The sequence below is a fragment of the Gadus morhua genome, chromosome 17 (genome assembly GCF_902167405.1).
Source record: "Gadus morhua chromosome 17, gadMor3.0, whole genome shotgun sequence".
Lineage (NCBI taxonomy): Eukaryota > Metazoa > Chordata > Actinopteri > Gadiformes > Gadidae > Gadus > Gadus morhua.
The window spans coordinates 10,589,785-10,617,284 of record NC_044064.1 but is presented as its reverse complement, the minus strand read 5'-3'; the positions used below and the strand labels follow the sequence as shown (position 1 = coordinate 10,617,284).

Sequence of the window (27,500 nt, the reverse complement as noted above, 5' to 3'; positions counted from 1 at the left end):
GAATTGCCTCTGTAAAAGCTGAAAAACAAACACGCATATTCATGTAGCATGCTACCTTCTGGTTGTATCAGTGTTTGACTTTAAAAGGAGGATTTATCTAATGTTATGAGGCATGTTTACCAGTGAAAACCGATAGAGATGCTGATTTGCTATGTTTTCCGTCAGTAATCCTAATGATACTGAAAGTGTATTCCGTCCCAGGCAAAAGGTCACCGATGTTTACTTTGCGGGAATCTGTGATCAGGATAGCCTGTGACTTGATTTTGCAAGAGTAGAGAAGCTGATAATGAGATTCCACTTGCTGTTCGGTTGGAGCCCAGCCAAGAGCGATGATGTTGGTGCCAGCACGATGAACCTCTATAGATCCAAAAGATGGAACTTCTGCAAATTAAAGATGAATGACAATTAGACCAGTTAGTTACTATTTGAATGGTGGCCTTGCATTAAAGGGCTAAAATTCAATAATGTTACATTTTTCAAAACAGTCAAACAGGACCACTCAAATTACATACTCTGGAGATGAACAAATAAGATGTTAACCAAACGAAGGGAGACTTTATTAGCTTTTTATTTAAATAATTAAATCACGCTTTCTCTCATTGACTTAGAATGTTATCAGGTCTTTCTGTATCCAACCTCATTAGAGGTTCGTTAGAGGAAATACATGTTAGTCGCTTAGCCCAGGGCTTAACAAACATGCGGTCATTGCTGCTGCTTGGTGTGTACTGGACCAGAATCATAGCATATTACGGGCTTAACCTTACCAATAAGTTGATAGTTGCAGTGATCAGGTGGAGTTACGACGCTTGGCAACCTTTCATTAAGATCTTCCCGCAAACTCTCCTGTTTAGTTTCTGTGGACATAAGAATAGTTTAGATTAACTATTATTTTTAAGGCAAACTTTAAGCCTCCATAGAAGATTTAGAACAAACCAACATTCATGCAACAACAAGCTACCTTCTGGTTGTATCAGTGCTTGACTTTAAGAGGGGGATTGATCTCATGCTATGAAGCATGTTTATCAGTGCAGACCGATACAGATGCTGATTTGTATGTTTTCCGTCTGCTCTCCTAATGATACTAAAAGTGTATTGCGTCCCAGGCAAAAGGTCCCAGATGTCTACTTTGCAGGAATCTGTGATGTGGATAGTCTGTGACTTGGTTTTGCAAGAGAAGACAAGACGATAATGATATTCCACTTGCTGTTCGGTTGGAGCCCAGCCAAAAGTAATGACGTTAATGCCAATATGATGAACCTCTATTATTTCAATGTGCTATTATAAACATTGTTTATTAGGGCCCCTAGTAATTGTTCTAGTGTGTCTAGCTATCTTAAATTGCTAGAAGGTATGAGAAGAATGTTAGAGATGTTTCGATAGCATTTATTTCCTCACGATGCCTATTCCTAAACCTTATTATCATCCATTAAAATGTATGAATAGTAGTGCTGTCAAGCGATTAAAATGATTAATCGCGATTAATCACATTAATGTCGTAGTTAACTCACGATTAATCGCGAGCAATCGCGATTAATCACAAATGTTTTTTCTATGCTAAATATCCCTTGATTTCTTTGTCCCATTAATTGTTCTCATTTTAATGCTCTTATCAACATGGAGAAGTGCATCGGCTTGCCTTGTGCAAATGTTTTTTTATTGATAACAACATTGGCATATACTGATCAAAACAGGACGATACAAAAAAAAGCCTACAGTGCAATTAAACGATGAACATACAAACATACTGCCTTGAACATAACAGTCAGGCTACTGCTTCTATGTTTTGAGCCAAAGAAAAAAAAAAAATATATACATATATATTTTTATAAAAGAATTGCGTTAATCCCGCGAAAAAAAATAACGCTGTTAAAATTGGTTTGCGTTAACGCCGTTAATAACGCGTTTAACTGACAGCACTAATAAATAGATAAAGCATCTAGCATTGTAGCTACTAATAGCAATTGTTCTTATTGAAAGGTTATTTTACGATCACAGCAATTTATAGTTGGTTCACTTACTGTCCACAAAATTTACTTCAGAACTAGTTTATTCATTTTTAGAATCGATAATTATGAGCATGAATTTGTATTCTTGTCAGTAAGCGTCCATGCATCCATGTTTTTCCGACTTGATAACTCGAACGCATATAGGTCGGAAATGACCCGTTTCCCATTCTGACATTCCACATCTGACCTTTAACGAACACAGCATAACACCCCAAGTGTTTGTGATGTTCTTTGACTGTAGTACATAAGCTAGTCATGTGATGGCATCGGATTGGCGCATAAACTTGCGTAATCGCAGATAGCCGATACTACATTTTAGGCATTATCGGTGGAAATTTCGAAACTTGTATTGGTATCAGAACAACTCTAAAAATAATATGAGTTTAAAGGAGAGGGGAGAGTCTGATAACTATAAGCAAAAAGAGAAGTATGAAACTTGTATGAAAAGGTTTTAGTAGTTTATAAGCATAACTCACCTGTGTGGGCAGATGCCAAGGCAAGCTGGCTGAGTCCTCCGCTTTTCAGCTGTGTTTTAATTTGGAAGTCATACTTGAGCCCTGGCTTCAGATCGTAGAATGTCACACTTTCTGAATCTGTTGTCTGCTCTCCATGTGTCTCTGAATCACAGAAACAGGTCACAACGTAGCCCCCCACCTCACCAGACGGTGTTTCCCAGGTAAGAGACACTGTGCTAATGCTGACATCGGAAACTTGGAAATTTCCTGGAGGAATGGGCTCTGTAAAAGATGAAAATCAAACATAAGCATATTCATGTAGCATGCTACCTTCTGGTTGTATCAGTGTTAAACTTTAAGAATGGATGATATCATGCTATGAAGCATGTTTAACAGAGCAGACCGATACAGATGCTGATTTGTATGTTTGCCGTCAGTAATTCTAATGATAGGCCTACTAAAAGTGTATTGTGTCCCAGGCCAAAGTTTCCAGACGTGTACTTTTGTCTGTGACTTGATTTTGAAAGAGTAGACCAGATTATAATGAGATTCCACTTGCTGTTCAGTTGGAGGCCAGCCAAGAGTAATGATGTTAGTTCCAGCATTATGAACCTCTATTGATCCAAAGGAATTATGTATGGTTAATTTCTGTTTATGTACTAATATGAATGTTGTTTATTAAGGCACTTAGTAATTGTGAGGGTATGCGTAGCTATCTTAAATGGCCAGTAGATAGGAATAGAATTAGAGATGTCCGATAAAATTTTCTTCTTCCCGATACCGTTTCCAATTCCTGAAACTAAGTATCGGGCCATACGGAGTGTATACCTATACCACATCTAGCATTGTTACTACTAATAGCACTTGTACTTATTGAATGGTTCTTTAACGATGACAGCAACATATAGTCGGTTCACCTAATGTCGACAAAATTTACTTTCAGAAACATAATTTTATTTTTAGAATCTATAATTATAATAATTAATTCATATTCTTGTACTTAAGTGTCCATCCTTTTTCCGACATGGTAGCTTAAACGCACATAGTTAAGAGATGACGCGTTTCCCCTTCAGACTTTCCACCTCCAACTTGCGTACTATTATGAATGTTGTTTATTAATGCCTGCAGTAATACTACCTGTGTGTTTAGCTATCTTATGTTGCCAGTAAATAGCCATATAATAGTAGCTTAAAGTAGAGGGAAGAGTCAGTTAAAAATTAGCAAAAAGAGTAGCATGAAACTTGTATGAAAAGGTTTTAGAAGCTTATAAGCCTAACTCACCTGTGTGGGCAGATGCCAAGGCAGGCTGGCTGAGTCCTCCGCTTTTCAGCTGTGTTTTAATTTGGAAGTCATACTTGAGCCCTGGCTTCAGATCGTAGAATGTCACACTTTCTGAATCTGTTGTCCTCTCTCCACGTGTCTCTGAATCACTGAAACAGGTCACAACGTAGCCCCCCACCTCACCAGCCGGTGTTTCCCAGGTAAGAGACACCGTACTAATGCTGACATCGGAAACTTGGACATTTCCTGGAGGAATGGCCTCTGTAAAAGATGACAAACAAACAAGCATATTCATGTAGCATGCTACCTTCTGGTTGTATCAGTGTTTAACCTTAAGAGGGGGCTTGATATCATGCTATGAAGCATGTTTAACATTGCAGACCAATACAGATGCTGATTTGCATGTTTTCTGTCCGTAATTCTAATGATATTAAAAGTGTATTGTGTCCCAGGCCAAAGGTTCCAGAAGTCTACTTTTGTCTGAGACTTGATTTTGCAAGAGTAGACCAGATTATAATGAGATTCCACTTGCTGTTCAGTTGGAGGCCAGCCAAATGTAATGATGTTAGTGCCAGAATGATGAACCTCTATTTATCCTTAAGTAATTTTATATGGTTAATTTCTGTTTATGTATAATTATGAATGTTTTTTATTAACGCACCTAGTCAGTGCATATTATTATTTATTTATTATTATTATTTATTTTTTCACGAAAGGTACCGGATCTGCACAAATAAGTACCGGAACACAGGGAGGCCAAAATTAAGAAGTGCCGGATCTTGTTCCGGCAGGATCCGGCTCAAATTAAACCCTGCACCTAGTAATTGTGGGAGTGGGTGCAGCTATCTTAAATCCCCACAAGATAGAAATAGAGTCAGAGATGTTCCGGTACCATTTTTTTCTTCCCCATACCAATTCCGATTCATGAACTTAAGCATCGGCCGATACCGAGCGTATACCGATACCACATCTAGCATTGTTACTACTAATAGCACTTGATCTTATTGATGGGTTCTTTTACGATGACAGCAATCTATAGCCGGTTCACTTAATGTCAACTAATTTTACTTTCAGAAATATCATTTTCAATTTTAAAATCTATAATTATAATAATTCATCATATTCTTGTAGTGAAGTGTCCATCTTTTTTCCGACTTGGTAGCTCCAACGCACGTAGGTCGGAGATGACCCGTTTCCCCTTCCGACTTTCCACCTCCAACTTGCGTATTATTATGAACGTTGTTTATTAAGGCCAGCAGTAATAGCACTAGTCAGCGTAGCTATCTTATGTTGCCAGTTAATAGGTATATAATAGTAGCTTAAAGTAGAGGGGAGAGTCAGATAAAAATGAGCAAAAAGAGTGGTAGGAAACTTGTATGAAAAGGTTTTAGTAGCTTATAAGCATAACTCACCTGTGTGGGCAGATATCAAGGCAGGCTGGCTGAGTCCTCCGCTTTTCAGCTGTGTTTTAATTTGGAAGTCATACTTGAGCCCTGGCTTCAGACCGTAGAATGTCACACTTTCTGAATCAGTTGTCTGCTCTCCGTGTGTCTCTGAATCACAGAAACAGGTCACAACGTAGCCCCCCACCTCACCAGCCGGTGTTTCCCAGGTAAGAGACACTGTAGTAATGCTGACATCAGAAACTTTGAAATTTCCTGGAGGAATGGCCTCTGTAAAAGATGTAAAGAAACAAGCATATTCAATTAGGATGCTACCTTCTGGTTGTATATGTGTTTAACTTTAAGATGGGGATTGATATCATGATATGAAGTATGTTTAACAGTGCAGATAAATACAGATGCTGGTTTGTATGTTTTCCGTCAGTAATCTAATGATACTTAAAGTGCTTTGTGTCCCAGGCCAAAGTTTCCGGATGTCAAGTTTTGTCTGTCACTAGATTTTGCAAGAGTAGACCAGTTTATAATGAGATTCCACTTGCTGTTCAGTTGGAGGCCAGCCAAGAGTAATGATGTTAGTGCCAGCATGATGAAGCTCTATCGATCAACAATTATTTTTTCATGGTTAATTTCTGTTTACGTATAATTATGAATGTTGTTTATTAAGGTACCTAGTCATTGTGCAAGTGGGTCTATTCATCTTAAACATCCGCAAGGTAGAAAAAGAATCCGAGATTTTCCGTTACAATTTTTTCTTCCCGATACCAATTCTGATTCATGAACTTAAGTATCGGCCGATACTACATCTAGTATTGTTACTACTAATAGCACTTGTTCTTATTGAAAGGTTATTTTACAATGAAATCAATCTACAGTCGGTTCACTTAATGTTGACAAACTTTACTTTCAGAAACATAATTCTTATTTTTAAAGTCTATATTTATTATAATTAATTCACATTCTTGTAGTTAAGTGTCCATCCTTTCTCCAAAATTGTAGTTTGAAGGCATTTAGGTAGGAGATGACGCATTTCAACTTCCGATTTTCTACCTAAAACTTGCGTACTATTATGAATGTTGATTATTAACGCCCGCAGTAATACTACCAGTTTGTGTTGCTAGCTTATGTTGCCAGTAAATAGGTAAATAATAGTAGCTTAAAGGAGAGGGAGGAGACAGATAACAATATGCAAAAATAGTAGCATGAAACTTGTATAAAAGGATTTAGTAGTTTATAAGCATAACTCACCAGTGTGGGCAGATGCAATAGCAGGCTCACTGAGTCCTCCGCCTTTCAGCTGTGTTTTAATTTGGAAGTCATACTTGAGCCCTGGCTTCAGATCGTAGAATGTCACACTTTCTGAATCTGTTGTCTTCTCTCCGTGTGTCTCTGAATCACAGAAACAGGTCACAACGTAGCCCCCCACATCACCAGCCGGTGTTTCCCAGGTAAGAGACACCGTACTAATGCTGACATCAGAAACTTGGATATTTCCTGGAGGAATGGCCTCTCTAAAAGATGACAAACAAACAAGCATATTCATGTAGCATGCTACCTTCTGGATGTATCAGTGTTTAACTTTAAGAGAGGTATTGATATCATGCTATGAAGCATGTTTAACAGTGCAGACCGATACAGATGCTGAATTGTATGTTTCCCATCAGTAATTCTAATGATGCTAAAAGTGTTTTGTTTCCCAGGCCAAAAGTTCCTGAAGTCTTTTTTTTCTGTGACTTGATTTTGCAAGAGTAGACCAGATTAGAATGAGATTCCACTTGCTGTTTAGTTGGAGGACAGCCAAGAGTTGATCCAAAAATAATTGTATATGGTTAATTTCTGTCTATGTTCTATTATGAATGTTTTTTATTAAGGCACCCAGTGATTGTGCTAGTGGGTGTAGCTATCTTAAATGGCAAGTAGATGGGAATCGAATTAGAAAGGATCATAGAGAAAAAAAATCTTCCCGATACCGATTCCGAGTCCTGAACTTAAGTATCGGCCGAAACCGAGTGTATACCGATACCACATCTAGCATTGTTCCTACTAATAGCACTTGTTCTTATTGAATGGTTCTTTTACAATTACAGCAATTTATAGTCGGTTCACTTAATGTCGACAAATTTTACATTCAGAATTATCATTTCCATTTTCATAATCTATAATTATAATAATTTATTTCTATTCTTGTAGTTAAGCGTCCATCCATTTTTCCGACTTGGTCAATCCAACGCACGTAGGTCAGGGATGAGGCGTTTCCCATTTCGACTTTCTACCTCCAACTGGCATACTATAATGAATGTTGTTTATTAAGGCCCGCAGTAATATTACTAGTCTGTGTGGCTATCTTATGTTGCCGGTAAATAGGTATATAACATTAGCTTAAAGTAGAGGGGAGAGTCGGATAACAATGAGCAAAAAGACTAGTATGAAACTTGTATGAAATGGTTTTGGTAGCTTATAAGCATAACTCACCTGTGTGGGCAGATATCAAGGCAGGCTGGCTTAGTCCTCTGCTTTTCAGCTGTGTTTTAATTTGAAAGTCATACTTGAGCCCTGGCTTCAGATCGTAGAATGTCACACTTTCTGAATCTGTTGCCTGCTCTCCGTGTGTCTCTGAATCACAGAAACAGGTCACAACGTAGCCCCCCACCTCACCAGCCGCAGCTTCCCAGGTAAGAGACACTGTACTAATGCTGACATCAGAAACTTGGACATTTCCTGGAGGAATGGCCTCTGTAAAAGATGAAAAACAAACAAGCATATTCTTGTAACATGCTACCTTCTGGTTGTATCAGTGTTTAACTTTAAGAGGGGGATTGATATCACGCTATGAAGAATGTTCAACAGTGCAGACTGATACAGATGCTGATTTGTATGTTTTGCGTCAGTAATTCTATTGATGAGTTTATTGTGTCCCAGGCCAAAGGTTCCAGATGTCTACTTTTGTCTGTGACTTGATGTTGCGAGAGCAGACCAGGTTATAATGAGACTCCACTTGCTGTTCAGTTGGAGACCAGCCAAGTGTAATGATGTTAGTGCCAGCATGATGAACCTCTACTGATCCAAAAGTAATTTGATATGGTTAATTTCTGTTTATGTGTAATTATGAATGTTGTTTATTAAGGCACCCAGTTATTGTGCGAGTGGGTGTAGCTATCTTAAATCGCCACAAGATAGAAATAGAATCAGAGAAGTTCCGATAACATATTTTTCTTCACCATACCAATTCCAATTCATGAACTTAAGTACCGGCTGATACCGAGTGTATACCGATACCACATCTAGCATTGTTACTACTAATAGCACTTGTTCTTATTGTAGGGTTATTTTACGATGACAGCTATCTATAGTCGGTTCACTCAATGTCGACAAATTTTAATTTCAGAACTATCATTTCCATTTTATAATCTATAATTATAATAAATAATTAGTATTCTTCTAGTTAAGCGTCCATCCTTTTTCCGACTCGGTAGCTCCAACGCACGTAGGTCGGAGATGACCCGTTTCTCCTTCCGACTTTCCACCTCAAACAGGCGTTCTATTATGAATGTTGTTTTTAAGGCCTGCAGTAATCGTACTAGTCTGTGTAGCTATCTTATGTTGCCAGTAAATAGGTATATAATAGTAGCTTGAAGGAGAGGTGAGAGTCATATATCAATGAGCAAAAAGAGTTGAATGAAACTTGCATTAAAAGGTTTTAGTACCTTATAAGCATAACCCACCTGTGTTGGCAGACGCCATGGCAGGCTGGCTGAGTCCTCCGCTTATCAGTTGTGTTTTAATTTGGAAGTCATACTTGAGCCCTGGCTTCAGATCATAGAATGTCACACTTTCTGAATCTGTTGTCTGCTCTCCGTGTGTCTCTGAATCACAGAAACAGGTTACAACGAAGCCCCCCACCTCACCAGCCGGTGTTTCCCAGGTAAGAGACACTGTGCTAATGCTGACATCGGAAACTTGGACATTTCCTGGAGGAATGGCCTCTGTAAAAGATGAAAACAAACAAGCATATTCAAGTAACATAATACTTTCTGGTTATATCAGTGTTTAACTTTAAGAGGGAGATTGATATCATGCTATGATGCATGTTTAACATTGCAGACCGATACGGATGCTGATTTATATGTTTTCCGTCATTAATTCTAATGATACTAAAAGTGTATTGTGTCCCAGGCCATTGGTTCAAGAGGTCTACTTTTGTCTGTAACTAGATTTTGCAAGAGTAGACCAGATTATAATGAGATTCCACTTGCTGTTCAGTTGGAGGCAAGCAAAAAATAATGATGTTTGTTCCAGCATGATGAACCTCCATTGATCCAAAAATGATTTGATATGGTTAATTTCAGTTCATATATAATTATGAATGTTGTTTAATAAGGCAAGTTAGTTAGGCTAGTTATTGTCTGAGTGGGTGTAGCTATTTTAAATCGCCACAAGATAGAAATAGAATCAGAGATGTTCCGATACCATTCTTTTCTCATCGATACCAATTCCGATTCATGAATTTAAGTATCGGCCGATACGAGTGTCTACCGATACCACATCTAGCATTGTTACTACTTATAGCACTTGTTCTTATTTAAGGGTTCTTTTACGATGACAGCAATGTATAGTCGATTCACCTAATGTCGACAAATTTTACTTTCAGAAAGATATTTTTTATTTTCATAATCTATAATTATAATAATTAATTCATATTCGTGCAGTTAAGTGTCCATCCTTTTTCCGAAATGGCAGCTTGAACGCACGTATGTCGGAGATGACGCGTTTCCCCTTCGGACTTTCCACCTCCAACTTGCGTACTTTTATGAATGATGTTTATTAACGCCCGCAGTAATACTACCAGTGTGTGTAGCTATCTTATGTTGCCAGTAAATTGGTATATAACAGTAGCTTAAATTAGAGGGGAGAGCCAGAAAACAATAATCAAAAAAAGTAGCATGAAACTTGTATCAAAAGGTTTTGGTAGCTTATAAGAATAACTCACCTGTGTGGGCAGATGCCAAGGCAGGCTGGCTGAGTCCTCCGCTTTTCAGTTGTGTTTTAATTTGGAAGTCATACTTGAGCCCTGGCTTTAGATTGTAGAATGTCATACTTTTTGAACCTGTTGTCTTCTTTCCATGTGTCTCTGAATCACAGAAACAGGTCACAACGTAGCCCCCCACCTCACCAGCCGCTGTTTCCCAGGTAAGAGAAACCGTACTAATGCTGACATCGGAAACTTGGACATTTCCTGGAGGAATGGCCTCTGTAAAAGATGAAAAACAAACAAGCATATTCATGTAGTATGCTACCTACTGGTTGTATCAGTGTTTAACTTTAAGAGGAGTATTGATATCAAGCTACGAAGCATGTTTAACAGTGTGAGGCCAGCCAAGAGTAATGATGTTAGTTCCAGCATCATGAACCTCTATTGATACCGAGTGTATACCAAAAACACATCTAGCACTGTTACTACAAATAGCAATTGTTTTTATTGAAGGTTTTTTTTACGATAACCGCAATGTATAGTCGGTTCACTTAATGTCGACAAATTTTACTTTCAGAAATATACTTTTTTATTTTCATAATCTATAATTATAATAATTAATTCAAACTCTTGTAGATAAGCGTCCATCCTTTCTCCGACATGGTAGCTCGAACCCACGTAGGTCGGAGATGTCGCGTTTCCCCTTCTGAATTTCCACCTCCAACTTGCGTACTATTATGAATGTTGTTTATTAACGCCCACAGTAATACTACCAGTGTGTGTAGCTATCTTATATTGCCAGTAACTAGGTATATAATAGTAGCTTAAAGTAAAAGGGAGAGTAATGTAACAATAAGCAAAAAGATTAGCATGAAGCTTGTTTGAAAAGGTTTTAGTAGCTTATAAGCATAGCTCACCTGTGTGGGCAGATGGTAAGGCAGGCTGGATGAGTCCTCTGTTTTTATCTTGGATGACATAAATAGAAATAGAATAGAATAGAATAGAAAGCCTTTTATTGTCATTGCAATTTTTAGTAAGCTTTCCCAATTGGTGCATTCGAGAAAATAAATAAATATATAAATAGAACAAGAACAACAGTATACCAAATAGAAATGTAAATAATGTAAAATAAATAATAAAGTAAAATAAAGTAAAGTACAATACAGCAGTGGGAGGTTAGGGGGGGGGTCAGTCAGTCGGGGGTCAGTGCATGTGTGTGTTCAGGGTGGATACAGCTTTAGGGAAGAAGCTGTCTCTGAACCGTGAAGACCTGGTTCTGATGGACCTATAGCGCCTGCCAGAGGGCATCAGGTCAAACAGGTGAAAGCCAGGGTGGGAGCTGTCCTTTGTGATTCTCTCCGCTCTGCTGAGGCAGCGGGAGATGTATATGTCCTTCAGGGAGGGGAGGGGGCAGCCGGTGATCCTCTGTGCGGTGTTTATCACTCCCTGGAGTTTCTTCCGCTCTGCCTCAGTGCACTGTGAAAACCACACCGAGATACAGAACGTCAGAAAGCTCTCGATGGTGGAGCGGTAGAAGGTCACCAGCAGCTTCTCTCCCACGTTGTTCCTCCTGAGCACCCTGAGGAAGTGAAGCCGCTGCTGAGCCTTCTTGATGACCGCTGCCGTGTTGGCAGTCCAGGAGAGGCCAGCAGAGATCATGGTGCCCAGGAAGCGGAAGGTGTGGACTCTCTCTACACAGTCACCGTTGATGTAGAGGGAAGCCGGGTCTGCTCTGCTTTTCCTGAAGTCCAGGATGATCTCCTTAGTTTTGTGATGTTCAATGCCAGGTTGTTGTCTGAACACCACGATGTTAACTTCAGGATCTCATCCCTGTAGGCAGACTCGTCTCCCTCTATCAGTCCCACCACCGTTGTGTCGTCCGCAAACTTCACTATGGTGTTGCCGGGGTGGGTGGGACTGCAGTCGAAGGTGTACAGAGAGTACAGGAGTTGGCTCAGCACACACCCCTGTGGAGAGCCTGTGCTGAGGGTGCAGGTGGAGGAGAAGTGGGGACCGAGTTTCACCTTCTGGGGTCGATTTGTGGGGAAGTCACTAATCCAGGAACAGGTGAGCGGGTCGAGACCCAGGGCTGACAGTTTGCAGACCAGGATAGCCGGGATGATGGTGTAGATGGCTGAGCTGTAGTCAATGAAGAGCATCCTGACGTAGCTCTCCCGGTGTTCCAGGTGACTCAGCGCAGCATGAAGGGCCATGGCAATGGCGTCCTCGGTGGATCTGTTCGCTCTGTAAGCGAACTGGTGAGGATCTAAGGTTGGGGGGAGGTAGGCTTTTATGTGGTGGAGGGCCAGCCGCTCGAAGCACTTCATAATGATGGGTGTGAGTGCTACTGGGCGGTAGTCATTCAGAGTGTCCGGTGCTGATTTCTTGGGTACGGGGATGATGGTGGAGGACTTTAGACAGGCTGGGATGATGGCCTGTGTCAGGGAGAGGTTGAAAATTGTTGTGAAGACCTGTGAGAGCTGGTCAGCACAGCCCTTGAGGACCTTCCCAGGAAGTCCGTCTGGTCCGGCAGCTTTCCTGGGGTAACTCCACTAAGCACACGTCTCACATCCTGCACCTGTACAGTCAGTGAGTGGGTGCTGTGAGCTGGTGGGGGCTGGGGTGGTGATGAAGCTGAGGTCTGTGATGTCCTTGATGTCTCGAAGCGGGCAAAGAAGTTCAGTTCTTCTGCCAGCGAGATACTTGAGTTCACAGTTGTGGTGTTGCGTCCCCTGTAGTTTGTCAACTGTTGAATGCCTTGCCACACCTGCCGTGGGTTGTTTTCAGAGAGGTGATCCTCTATTTTCCTCCTGTAGTCCGCCTTTGCCTTCTTAATTCCCCTCCTCAGGTCGGCTCTAGCAGCGCTGTACTGCTCTCTGTCTCCAGACCTGAAGGCGGCGTTGCGGACCTTGAGGAGCGTCCGGACCTGGCTGGTCATCCAGGGCTTCTGGTTGGGGAACACACGAATGCGTTTGTCCACTGTGACGTTTCCCACGCAGTACTTGATGTAGGAAAGTACAGATTCTGTGTGGACAGCCAGGTCCTGGTGTTTAAAAACATCCCACACGGTGTGTAGGAAACAGTCTTGTAGTTGGGAAAGTGCATCCTGAGGCCACTTGGTGATGGTTTTGGTCTGTAGTGGTGCACTTCTCCTGAGAGGGGTGTATGCGGGGGTAAGGAGCAGAGAGGTGGTCTGACTGGCCTAATTGAGGTAGTGGTATGGCTCTGTAAGCATGTTTAATGTTAGTGTAAACATGGTCCAATGTGTTTTTCCCTCTGGTCGGACACTTCACGTGCTGATAAAACTTCGGCAGGACAGACTTTAAGTTTGCCTGATTAAAATCACCAGCTATGATGTGAACACCGTCGGGGTGAGCACGCTGCTGAGTGTTTATGGCTTTTAGCAGTAGAGAGAGAGCTATGCCAACGTTGGCATCGGGAGGAATGTAAACAGCCGTGATTAGCACTACTGTTAACTCTCTGGGCAGAAAAAATGGGCGACATTTAACTGTAATGTACTCTAAGTCCGGGGAGCAGTGTGTGTCTATAGTTGTTGTGTTTATAGACCAGCTGTTGTGTATAAAGATGCACAAACCACCTCCTCTGCTCTTACCGGAGTCTTTGTTGAGCCCTGGCTTAGGATCAGAGAATGACCCACTGTCTGAATCTGTTGTCTGCTCTCCGTGTGTTTCTGACTCATAGAAACGGGTCCAACCATAACCCTCCACCTCACCAGCAGGTGTTCCGCATGCATGAGACACTGTACTACTTTTGACATCGGAACCTTGGACATTTCCTGGAGGAATGACCTCTGTAAAAGATGAAAAACAGACAAGCATATTCATGTTGCATGCTACCATCTGGTTGAATCAGTGTTTAACAATAAGAGGGTGATTGAGCTAATGCTATGAAACATGTTGACCAGTGCAGATCGATTTTGCAAGAGTAGACCAGATTATAATGAGATTCCAGTTGCTGTCTGGTTGGAGGCCTATCAAGAATAATGATGTTAGTTCTAGCATGATGAACCTCTATTGATCCAAAAGTAATTTTATAGGGTTAATATCTGTTCATGTATAATTAGGAATGTTGTTTATCAAGGCACCTAGTAATTGTGCGAGTGGGTGTAACTATCTTAAATGTCCATTAGACAGGAATAGAATTAGAGATGTTCCAATGCCATTTTATCTACCCAAAATCAATTCAGATTTATGAATTTAAGTATCGGCCGATACCGAGTGTATAACGATACCACATGACATCTAGCATTGTTACTACATATAGCAGTTGTTCTTAATGAAGGGTTCTTTTACGATGACAGTAATGTATAGTCGGTTCACATAATGTTCACAAATTTTACTTTCAGAAATTTTATATTTTTTATATAATTCTATAATTATAATAATTAATTCATATTCTTGTAGTAATGTGTAGATAATTTTTCCGACATGGTAGCTTGAGCGCACGTAGGTCGGAGATGACGCCTTTCCCCTTCCGATTTTCCACCTCCAACTTGCGTACTATTATGAATGTTGTTTATTAACGCCCACAGTAATACTACCGGTTTGTGTTGCTAGCTTATGTTGCCAGGAAATAGGTATATAATAGTAGCTTAAAGGAGAGGGAAGAGTCAGATAACAATAAGCAAAAAGAGTACTATGAAACTTGTATGAAAAGGTTTTAATAGCTTATAAGAATAACTCACCTGTGTGGGCAGATGCCAAGGCAGGCTGGCTGAGTCCTCCGCTTTTCAGCTGTGTTTTAATTTGGAAGTCATACTTGAGCCCTGGCTTCAGATCATAGAAATTCACACTTTCTGAATCTGTTGTCTGCTCTCCGTGGGCCTCTGAATCACAGAAACAGGTCACAACGTAGCCCCCAATCTCACCAGCCTGTGTTTCCCAGATAAGAGACACCGTACTAATGCTGACATTAGAAACTTGGAAATTTCCTGGAGGAACGGCCTCTGTAAAAGATGAAAAACAAACAAGGATATTCATGTAGCATGCTACCTTCTGGTTGTATCAGTTTTTAACTTTAAGAGGGGGATTGATATCCTGCTATGAAGCATGTTTAACAGTGCAAACCGATACAGATGCTCATTTTTATGTTTTCCGTCAGTAATTCTAATGATACTAAATGTGTATTGTGTCCCAGGCCAAAGGTTCCACATGTCTACTTTTGTCTGTGACTTGATTTTGCAAGAGCAGACCATATTCAAATGGGATTCCACTTGCTGTTCAGTTGGAGGCCACCCAAGAGTAATGATGTTAGTTCCAGCATGATGAACCACTATTGATCCAAAAATAATTTTAAATGGTTAATTTCTGTTCATGTACTATTATTTATGTTGTTTATTGAGGCACCTAGTAATTGTTCGAGTGGGTTTAGCTATCTTAAATGGCCACTAGATAGGAATAGAATTAGAGAAGTTCCGATAAAAAAAAATTCTTCCCGATAGCAATACCGATTCCTGAACATAAGTATCGGCCGATACAAAGTGTACACCGATACCACATCTAGTATTGTTACTACTAATAGCACTTGTTCTTATTGAAGGGTTCTTTTACGATGACAGCAATCTATACTCGGTTCACTCAATGTTGACAAATTTTACTTTCAGAAACATATTTTTCATTTTTATAATCTAGAATAATAGTAATTAATTTCTATTCTTGTAGTTAAGCGTCCATCCTTTTTCCGACATATTAGCTTGAACGCACGTAAGTTGTAGATGACGCGTTTCTCCTTCCGACTTTCCACCTCTAACTGGCGTACTATTATGAATGTTGTTTATTAAAGGCCCACTATGCAACTTCGGGCATTTCTTGGCTGTTTTCTTGGTTTTGGCACGCACATTTCTCTACACAGTGCCCCCTACAGCTTCGTAGTAGATATTTCACAACACTGTCGTAACAACTCGTTGACGACCCTTCCCCATGCACTTCTACGCGAGCCATGTGCATTTGTTTTCAAAGAAGGCGGCGAATGCATGGAGCCATGTCCGAAGTAGATGTTCATAAAGTGTAGGCAAGGTTATACATTTTTAAAAAAGTGTATTTGTATTGCAATAAACATAAATCCATCCTTTTTTATAGTTGACGGGGAGAATGTATATCCTAGATTATAATTGTTATATCTTAGGTTGAACAGAACAATCAGTGTAAGAGGTTTGGCCAACATAATAATCTAAATAAACAAGAACCTGGATTCGGGGATTCAGTCTGTATCTGGGGGACGAGACGGACGAACAGCAAAACACCCATGGAAACAAAGGTGTTTATATGGCTGCAACCAAGCAAGTTAGAAACATACAGGGCTCACAACAAAACGGTCGAGAAAACAATTTTTACAGGGCTCACAACAAAATGGTTGAGCAAACACATTTGTACAGAGACTATCAACATCAAGAATACCACGAGGACAAAGTTCACCCAAGGGTACTTTCAATTTCAAAAGCAACACGGCCGAGTCGGCGTCTGATTTGCAGTCTTCTTTTTCTTTCAGTTCACGCTATTCCTGAAAAGCTTGCTCAACGTTTACTCGTGTCTGGCCTCTCTGTCGGTCAGTCTCCCTTTTCTCTTCTTCTGTTCCTCCGACATTGGGTTTCTCTGTCTCTTTTTAGTCGGCTGATCTATGATGAATATAACAATCCCTTAGTTACTTGTGTTTATATCGAGCCGGTTCCGCGTTTGGGGGTCTGTGCCGTAAAGCACCGACGCCCGGAGTTCAGAACTTTCAACGCTCCAACGCGTGACGCTTAGCCACAATAGCCAATCAGCGTGGAGCTTGACCCGACATCACCGACAGAGAGTAGTGACCCTTGCACAGAAGCATACGGCCGACATCTTTCTTTATTCTGGGGGTGGAAATAGTAACATAGTTACGCCATTAAATGCGTTTATGGAAACATTTTTAGCGAGAAATGTGCATTTTACTTTCATAATGTTCGCTCGGTGAATGTGAAGGATGTTTGGTTTGATAGTTATGACGAAGAGTCAACGCTCCGTTCACTTGCATGGACAGCGTCTCTGGTTGCTAAGCAACCTCAACGTCTTGGCGGACTATATATCTGCTGATCAACACTACGAATGCTGGAAACACACCAGACACACCATGTGAAGTTATTTAACCCGATTATCGTTATTTATGAGTCCTTAGCCCAAGTGAAGGAGTTCAAGTACCTCGGGGTCTTGTTCTCGAGTGAGGGTACTATGGAGCGTGAGATTGGCCGGAGAATCGGAGCAGTGGGGGCGGTATTGCGTTCGCTTTACCGCACCGTTGTTACGAAAAGAGAGCTGAGCCGCAAGGCAAAGCTCTCGATCTACCGGTCGATCTTCGTTCCTATCCTCACCTATGGTCATGAGGGTTGGGTGATGGCCGAAAGGACGAGATTGCGGGTACAAGCGGCCGAGATGAGTTTTCTCAGAAGGGTGGCTGGCGTCTCGGGATAGGGTGAGAAGCTCAGTCATCCGTGAGGAACTCGGATTAGAGCCGCTGCTCCTTTACTTAGAAAGGAGTCAGCTGAGGTGGTTCGGGCATCTGGCAAGGATGCCCACTGGGCGCCTCCATTGGGAGGTGTTTCAGGCACGTCCAGTGGGGAAGAGACCTCGGGGAAGACCCTGGACTAGGTGGATAGATTATATCTCAACACTGGCCTGGGAATGCCTCGGGATCCCCCCGTCAGAACTGGTCAATGTGGCCCGGGAAAGGGAAGTCTGGAGCCCCCTGCTTGAGCTGCTCCCCCCGCGACCCGACCCCGGGTAAACGGATGACGATGAGATGAGATCGTTATTTATATCCGAGATTATTTAATCTAACCCGATCTAAACTCTATCATGCACCCAAACACGGCGGCGTTTGGGTTTCCTACCTCGGACTCTAGCGCAGCCACAGGCGCGTTGGGCGCGTTGAACCATTTTTGTGACACACAATGATCAAGCGTCAGGTTAGGCGCGTTACTCGCGTTATCCAACGCGAGTAACGCGGTTGGTGTGGCCGTACCATTAGTCGATTGATCCATGATGAATGCAACAATTGCCTCGCAACTGGCTGTTTATATCTAGCCGGTGCCATGTTTGGGTGTGTGTCTGTGCCGTAAAGCATTTTCGAAACTACAATCTGACTACATTTTCGAGGATACTTCCGTTGCGTCACATCCGGATTGTGTCGGTCCGAACAGAGCAAGTTGCATATGCGCTTTTTCACTGGAGAGGCGACATGGGTAAATGACACACCCACCAATCGACCCAGAAATGGATGCAGAACCATCAGCATAACTCTCAACCTGCATACTTAATGTAATTTTGGCTAAAAAAGTTGCATAGTGGGCCTTTAAGGCCCGCAGTAATAGTACTAGTCTGTGTAACTATCTTATGTTGCCAGTAAATAGGTACATAATAGTAGCTTAAAGGAGAGGGGAGAGTCTGATAACAATAAGCAAAAAGAGTAGTATGAAACTTGTATGAAAAGGTTTTAGTAGCTTATAAGCATAACTCACCTGTGTGGGCAGATGCCAAGGCAGGCTGGCTGAGTCCTCCGCTTTTCAGCTGTGTTTTAATTTGGAAGTCATACCTGAGCCCTTGCTTCAGATCGTAGAATGTCACACTTTCTGAATCTGTTGTCTGCTCTCCGTGTGTCTCTGAATCACAGAAACTGGTCACAACGTAGCCCCCCACCTCACCAGCCGGTGTTTCCCAGGTAAGAGACACCGTACTAATGCTGACACCGGAAACTTGGACATTTCCTGGAGGAATGGCCTCTGTAAAAGATGAAAAATGTATGTAGCATGCTACCTTTTTGTTGTATCAGTGTTTAACTTTAAGAGGGGGATCGATGTCATGCTATGAAGCATGACAGTGCAGACCGATACAGATGCTGTTTTCTATATTTTACGTCCGCAAATCTAATGATACTAAAAGTGTATTGTGTCCCAGGCCAAAGGTTCCAGATGTCTACTTTTGTTTGTGATTTTATTTTGCAAGAGTAGACTACATTATAATGAGATTCCACTTGCTGTTCAGTTGGAGGCCAGCCAATAGGTATGATGTTAGTTCCAGCATGATGAACCTCTATTGATCCAAAAGTTATTTTATATGGTCCATTATTATGAATGATGTTTATTAAGGCACTGTGGAAATCGTGATTTGATAAAAGAAGCGATTTCTCACGTTGACAACGCAACGGCGTGTCATTTATTGTTGCTCACAAAAACGGAATAAACAAACCGCGCCGTTGTCATCACAACCAAAACAGGTCCGCTTCCTTAAAGAGACAGCGTCCCTTATATTGGAACACAATAACATGTCGTGCAGAACGCACGACTGATGATAAGCATAACAAGGATAATAAGGGAATATATATCAAGGGAAATAAATGTAACACACAGTATGGGGAATTGTGTCCATAATGTCCACTACATACGTCCCCCAAGAATTCACCATAACAAAAACAATCCAAAGTCAGCGAGGAGGAGGGCGAACAATTCGGCCACAACGACTCCTCTGCACTTGGGCGTGGGTCGAGGCCCCTGCGCACGGCGGCGGCGCCTCTGAGGCATTGGGGCGGGAGGGAGAATGGCGGTGTGAGGAAAACCTAGGCTCCACCCTCAGGGACTTGGGCCGCACCGGAGGGCGCCCACGCTTTGGAGGCTGGGCAAGCCCAACAGGCTTGTCCACATCCAGATGAGCTGGCTTAAGGCGGTCCACAGAAATGCGCTCTGCCCTACCGCCAATGTCCACCACAAAGTGCTTTACCCCCGTCTCCAAAACACGGAACGGGCCGTCGTAAGGAGGCTGCAGCGGCCCCCGGTGTGCGTCATGACGGATGAAGACGTACTCCGCTGACGAAAGACGTGGGGGCGTGTAGGATTGTGGGAGGCTGTGGCGTGAAGTAGGCACAGGCGCGAAAAGCCTAGCCCTATCCTGAAGCACTGTCCGCTGATGGGCTGAGGACCAGGGAATTGTAGAGTCAGGAACGAAATCCCCTGGAACCCGCAATGGCTGGCCATACACCAGCTCCGCTGATGAGGACTGTAGGTCCTCCTTAGGGGCAGTCCTCAGGCCCAGCATGACCCAAGGGAGCCTGTCAACCCAGCCACTGTCCTTGAGGCTGGCCCGAAGAGAGGCCTTCATAGCACGATGAAAACGCTCGCAAAGTCCGTTAGCCTGGGGGTGATATGCAGTGGTGCGGTGAAGTTTCACACCCAGGCTGTCCGCAATGGCGTTCCAGAGCTCAGAGGTAAACTGTGAGCCCCGGTCCGAAGACAAGTCAGATGGGGTGCCAAACCGGGCAACCCAGGTACCGATGAACGCCCGCGCCATCTCAGCAGTCGTCCCTGATGTCAATGGGACAGCCTCCGGCCATCGAGTGGTCCTATCCACCATGGTGAGGAGGTAAGTGAAACCCAGGGAGGAAGGAAGAGGACCCACGAGATCCACGTTGACGTGGTCGAATCTTCGCTCCGGCACCGGGAAATGCGCCAGCGGAGCCTTGGTGTGGCGGTGAATTTTTGATCGCTGACACTCCACACAAGAGTCTGCCCAGTCACACACATCCTTCTTGAGGCCATGCCAGACAAACTTGGCCGCCACCAACCTCTGAGATGGTTTCCTACCCGGGTGGGAAAGGCTGTGCACAGCGTCAAAAACACGTCGTCTCCATGCCGAGGGAACGACGGGCCGTGGCTGTCCAGTGGAGACGTCACAAAGCAGCATGGTGCCGCCATTGCCAAAAGCGATCTCCGACAACTGCAGTCCAGTGGCAGCAGTCTTGAGTGCCTGTACATCCAGGTCCGTGGCCTGATCGGCTGCCATGTGGGCGTAGTCAAGCCCCAGGTGGACGGCCCCCACAACGGTGCGAGAGAGGCAGTCTGCGACAAGGTTGGCTTTGCCTGCAACGTGTTGAACGTCTGTGGTGAACTCTGAGATGTAAGAGAGTTGTCGCTGTTGGCGGGCAGACCACGGCTCAGACACCTTAGCCATGGCGAACGTTAGGGGTTTGTGGTCGACAAAAGCTGTAAACTGTCGACCCTCTAGCAGTGAACGGAAATGTCGGATGGCAAGTTGAAGTGCAAGCAGCTCCCGGTCAAACGTGCTGTACTTGCGTTCAGGCGGGCGTAGCTGGCGGCTAAAGAAAGCAAGCGGTTGCCAGGCACCATCCACCCACTGCTCGTGCACACCGCCCACTGCATAGTCCGAAGCGTCTGTTGTGATGGCAATGGGCGCATCAGGTGATGGGTGTGCCAGCATCGTCGCTTTGGCCAACGCGGCCTTTGCATCCATGAACGCTTTGTCTCTCTCCGAGGACCAATCCACCAGATGTTTTGGTATTTTCCCCCTCAAGGCCTCATGCAGGGGGCACATGATTGCAGCAGCTCTGGGAATGAAGCGGTGGTAAAAGTTCACCATTCCCAGGAACTCCTGCAGGGACCTCACTGTGACGGGCCGTGGGAAGTTCGAGATCGCGTCAACCTTAGATGGGAGTGGCACGGCCCCGCCCTTGGTGACTCGATGTCCCAGGAAGTCGATGGTGGTCAACCCAAACTGGCACTTAGCTGGGTTGATGATAAGACCGTGCTGGCTGAGACGCTCGAAGAGGATCCGCAGGTGGGCCAGGTGTTCGGTTTTGGAGGTACTGGCCACGAGGATGTCGTCCAGGTACACAAACAGGAAAGGCAGATCACGTAGTACAGAGTCCATGAGGCGCTGGAATGACTGGGCGGCGTTTTTCAGGCCGAAAGGCATCCTCAAGAACTCAAACAGTCCAAAAGGGGTGATCACTGCTGTTTTGGGCACATCGAGCTGTTGGACAGGAACCTGGTGGTATCCACGGACGAGGTCCACCTTCGAAAAAAAAACTTTGCCAGCCAGGTGTGCTGAAAAATCCTGGATATGAGGCACTGGATAGCGATCTGGCGTTGTAGCGTCGTTAAGCCTGCGGTAATCGCCGCAGGGGCGCCACCCGCCGGCGGGCTTTGGAACCATGTGGAGAGGCGAAGCCCACGGGCTGCTGGAGCGGCGGATGATGCCAAGGCGTTCCATGCTGTCAAACTCAGCCCTGGCAATGGCCAGCTAGGCTGGGTCTAGTCGTCGTGCCCGGGCGTAGACAGGCGGGCCATTGGTGGCGATGTGGTGCTCCACTCCATGCTTGGCCGTAGATGAAGAAAAGGTGGGCTGTGTGAGCACTGGAAACTCTGCGAGCAGGCGATGAAACTCGTCGGCCTGCGAGAGCACGCTAGACAGTCTGATGGAGTCCAAACCACTGAGAGCGCAGGTGTATGAAGAAAACGTGGTGGCGTCAATCAAACGACGGTTTTTGACATCCACCAGCAGCCCATAAGCGCATAGAAAGTCCGCACCCAGGAGGGGGACAGCCACTTTGGCTGTGATAAAGTCCCAGCTAAACCGCGGACCGCCAAAACATAGTGCAACGTGTCGAGTGCCATAAGTGCGTATGGGGCTACCATTAGCAGCCTCCAGGGGGGGGCCAAATCCATCCGCCAGGATGTCCAGTGGTAATGCAGGCAGAATGCTCCTCTGTGCGCCGGTGTCACACAGGAAACGGCGCCCGGAGATGGTGTCCTGGATGAACAGCAGCCTGCCAGTGCGGCCGACACTCAAAGCCACTACTGAGCGCCGGCCCTGGCGTTTCCCGTCCCCCTGAAGCTGCAAGGTGGTAGGCATTTCTTGGCCCTGGAGCCGAATTTAGCGTGGTAAAAACACAGGCTTGTGTCAGAACGTTGCCGGTGCGAAACTGTAGCCACTGCAGTGAGCGCTGAGTCACCAGGGAGCGGGGCGGCGGTGTGATGGACTTGGGCCGAGTTGGTTGCAATGGCGTACGCAGGATGGAGCGCAGCAGCAGTCATGCCAGGGTGTTGAACAGCCAGAAAAAACCTGTCAGCCTCCTCTGCCAGCGCGCGGCAATCAGTGATGGCAGTGTTGGCCAAAGCAGCCCGTACCTGAGACGGGAGTTGACGCAGGAAGAGCTGGACGAAGAGGAAATCAGGCCTGTGCTCTCCAAGCAGATCCAACATCCTGTCCATAAGTTCAGACGGTTTGCTGTCGCCCAAGCCTTGCAGAGAAAATAGCCGGCTAGCCCTCTCAGCATCAGAAAGTTCAAAAGTCTTCAGCAGGTGAGCCTTGAGTGCTGTATACTTATTCTCTGCAGGGGGATGTTTCAGGAGACTAACCACTCTTGTTGCTGTTGAACTGCCGAGGGCCGACACTACATAGTAGTATTTGGTGGTGTCCGCGGTAATTTCACGCAACGCGAACTGTGCCTCAGTCTGCGCGAACCAAGCAGAAGCCGACGACTCCCAGAACTCCGGGAGTTTCAATGAAACAGCATTCGTCGACATAGTTGTTCGGTGTGTCACTGGAATGCGTCCAGCAGACAAACGTCGGGGTCACCAGTGTGGAAATCGTGATTTGATAAAAGAAGCGATTTCTCACGTTGACAACGCAACGGCGTGTCATTTATTGTTGCTCACAAAAACGGAATAAACAAACCGCGCCGTTGTCATCACAACCAAAACAGGTCCGCTTCCTTAAAGAGACAGCGTCCCTTATATTGGAACACAATAACATGTCGTGCAGAACGCACGACTGATGATAAGCATAACAAGGATAATAAGGGAATATATATCAAGGGAAATAAATGTAACACACAGTATGGGGAATTGTGTCCATAATGTCCACTACAGCACCTAGTAATTGCGCGAGTATGTGAATCTATCTCCAGAAGGTAGGAATAGAAAGAGAGATGTTCCGATGCAAATTTTTTCTTCCCGATACCAATTCCGATTCATGAACTAAAAGATCCCATGGCATGAAAATGTCACTTTCTTAGGTTTTCTAACATTAATATGATGAGTTCCCCTAGCCTACCTATGCTCCCCCAGTAGCTAGAAGCTTCGTTGGGTGTACAACGAGCATTAGGCATTCTGCTCTGCCTTCTAAAAAATGAAGCTCAGACGCGCCGTTTTGGAATTTTCCCCGTATGTCGTCAAAAGGGGAGATGTCACCTCCCATTTCCCTGCCTTGCCAGCCCAGAGATTTTGGCCCGCCTATGACCGTGCGAGCGCCACATGTGTGTGTGTTTGTGTGTGATTACACACACTGTAACGCAAGTGTTGTACACTTCATTGTTATATGGATAAAAGTTCTGCTGTTGGTGTTATGGCGCATTACACGTCGGTTGTTTGACTTCTCTTCTATATCCACAACGATACTGTAGTTGGGGTTATCTCAGCCATTGTTGAGAAGGAATTGGGGGAAAGGAACTTTGGCTTTGACTCTCTGAAGTACATGAACCACGACATGGAGGAGAAAGGGACTGTTGCCTGCGAATGTCTCCCGCTTGAGCCCCGCTTCCCGCTGCCGAGGGACCACCGCCTCGGCGCTGCCCGCTGCAGGTGGCGGTGGTGCCTAAGCACTTCCTGCTGCCAACCTGGGGTCCCTCGGCAGCAAGGCTCTGGCGGGAGAAAACCGCGGCCAACAATCGCGGTCAACAATCGCGGGCAACAAACCCTTTCTTCTCCATGTCGTTGTTCAGTCTACTTCAGATTGATGTGGACGTTGAAGCACCAGAGACGGCGGAGAACCCGACACAGTCGTTTGTGATTCATAATATCGTCTGAAGGCGCACACAGCTTCTGGCCGTAATGATATGTATTATATGATGTAGATATCCATGTATTATATGATATTATTTAGATATAGAGCTCCTGGACTGTAACGCAAGTGTTGTACACTTCTTTGTTATTTGGATAGCCGTTCTGCTGTTGGTGTTGTGGCGCATAACACGTCGGACTCTCGTCTTTGGTACTTCCACAACGAGACTCGTAGTGGGGGTTATCTCAGCCATGGTTGAAAAGGAATTGGAGGAAAGGAACTTTGGCTTTAACTCCCTGAAGTACATGAACCACGACATGGAGGAGAAAGGGATTGTTGACCGCGAATGTCTCCCGCTTGAGCCCCGCTTCCTGCTGCCAAGGGGCCACTGCCTCGGCACAGCCCGCTGCAGGAGGCAGTGGTGCCTAAGTGCGGCCCGCTGACGAGGCGGTGGTCCCTCGGAAGCGAGGATCCGGCGGGAGACAACCGCTGTCAACAATCGCGGGCAACAATCCCTTTCCCCTCCATTTCATGGTTCAGTATACTTCAGATTGATGTGGACGTGGAAGAACCAGAGACGTCGGAGAACCCGACGCAGTCGTTTGAGATTCATAATATCGTCTGGAGGCGAATACAGCTTTTGGCCGTGATAATATCTATTATATGATATAGATATCAACGTATAATATGATATTATTTAGATTTAGAGCTCCAGGACTCCCGCCGGAGCACCCGGAGTGTTCTAGACTGTTTACAAAACACGGCCAAAGGCTGTGTATGCCTCGCTATTGCGATGCATCCATTGTTAACAGAGCGCATGGTACCGTGGCCGCAAGCTGCTCAGGGCAACACCCCCACCCTCCTCCTTGACCCGCCTCTCTCCTCCTAATTTGCATTAAAGCTACAGACACCGAAACGGCGCGTTTGGGGAAAGCTCAATGTGGATCGTAGTGGCTATAATTGTGAGGATTCTCGCATGGACTGTTGTTTTTGTCTCCCCCTACCTGTTGGAGTGTGATAATTCTGGACTTTGTTTATGTTGGAGCCATGTGTTGGTCATGTGTCCGGGGTGACACCCATGTCCTTATTTGGGCAACTTCCTGCCTTTTGTTTGTTCCCTCCATTTTCTCTGTCCACCTGTCCCTCATTTTGCATTGATTGGTGGAGTATTTAAACGCTGCCCTTTCTGCTCACTTTGTCAGATCGTCACGTTAGGTACTGTTTGCTACCCGACTGCCACGTGAGTGCGACTAGCGTGAAGCTCTTTAAAGAGAGACTATAGTTACTGTTCTTCCCGGTTTTGAACCCTGCCTGTTTGGATTAAGCCTTCTGCCTATCGGTTTTGGATCTCTTGCCTGTAGCTGTCCGTCAGTATCTGTCTGCCTGCCTGCCCGTTTACGAACCCTGCCTGTACCTGGAATCTGATTTGCCCGCTGGACTGTATGGAAATAAATCCTTTTTGATGTGCTATTGATTCCCGTTCTGTGTCGTGACAATAATTCTGTACCACGGCTGAATTTCAGGAAAGTCTTCAAATACTGTTTTCGGTGCCCACTAATGTCTACATTAAAGCATCCATAAAGTAGCATGCCATGTGACCTTTAAGTATCGGCCGATACCGAGTGTATACTGATACCACATCTAGCCTTGTTACTACTGATAGCACTTGTTCTTATTTAAGGGTTATTTTACGATGACAGCAATGTATAGTCGGTTCACTTAATGTCGACAAATATTACTTTCAGAATTATTATTATTTTTTTTATAATTATAATAACTAATTAGTAATCTTGTAGTGAAGTGTCCATCCTTTTTCCGACATTGTAGCTTGAACTCACGTAGGTCGGAGATGACGCGTTTCCCCTTCCGACTTCCCTCCTCCAACTGGCAGACTATTATGAATGTTGTATATTAACGCCCGCAGTAATACTACTAGTGTGTGGAGGTATCTTATATTGCCAGTAAATAGGAATATAATAGTAGCTTAAAGTAAAAGCGAGAGTCAGATAACAATAAACAAAAATGGAGTAGTATGAAACTTGTATACACTCGGCCGAGTGTATACCGATACCACATCTAGCATTGTTAATACTAATAGCACTTGTTCTTATTGAAGGGTTATTTTACGATGACAGCAATCTATAGGTTGTTCAATTCATGTCAACAAATTTTTACTTTAAGAAATATCATTACCATTTTTATAATCAATAATTATGATAATTAATTTCTATTCTTGTAGTTAAGCGTCAATCCTTTTTCAGACATGGTAGCTCCGTCGCACGTAGGTCAGAGATTCTCGTTTCCCTTTCCGACTTTTCCAGCTCCAACTGGCGCACGATCATGAATGTTGTTTATAAAGGCCCGCAATAATACTACTAGTGTGTGTAGCTATCTTATATTGCCAGTAAATAGGAATATAATAGTAGGTTAAAGTAAAGGGGAGAGTCAGATAACAATAAACAAAAAGAGTAAAATGAAACTTGTATGAAAGGTTTTAGTAGCTTCTAAGCTAACTCACCTGTGTGGGCAGATGCCAAGGCAGGCTGGCTGAGTCCTCCGCTTTTCAGCTGTGTTTTAATTTGGAAGTCATACTTGAGCCCTGGCTTCAGATCGTAGAATGTCACATTTTCTGAATCTGTTGTCTGCTCTCCATGTGTTTCCGAATCACAGAAACAGGTCACAACGTAGCCCTCCACCTCACCAGCCAGTGTTTCCCAGGTAAGAGACACTGTACTAATGCTGACGTAGGAAACTTGGACATTTCCTGGAGGAATGGC

The 27,500-nt window shown here is 44.2% G+C and overlaps 1 protein-coding gene across 1 annotated transcript; it reads right to left on the bottom strand.

Annotated features, from left to right (window-relative positions):
• LOC115529043 (fibronectin-like) lies at positions 1 to 27,500 on the bottom strand. Its single transcript, XM_030337477.1, has 12 exons — positions 27,242 to 27,500; positions 18,612 to 18,872; positions 14,817 to 15,077; positions 13,725 to 13,922; positions 11,029 to 11,076; positions 10,130 to 10,390; positions 8,865 to 9,125; positions 7,615 to 7,875; positions 3,743 to 4,003; positions 2,483 to 2,743; positions 765 to 854; positions 1 to 381 (listed from the first exon to the last, which is right to left on the bottom strand). Exons 6-12 carry the CDS (start codon positions 10,233 to 10,235, stop codon positions 104 to 106), a joined length of 1,518 nt encoding a protein of 505 aa, XP_030193337.1. The 5' UTR covers positions 10,236 to 10,390; positions 11,029 to 11,076; positions 13,725 to 13,922; positions 14,817 to 15,077; positions 18,612 to 18,872; positions 27,242 to 27,500; the 3' UTR covers positions 1 to 103.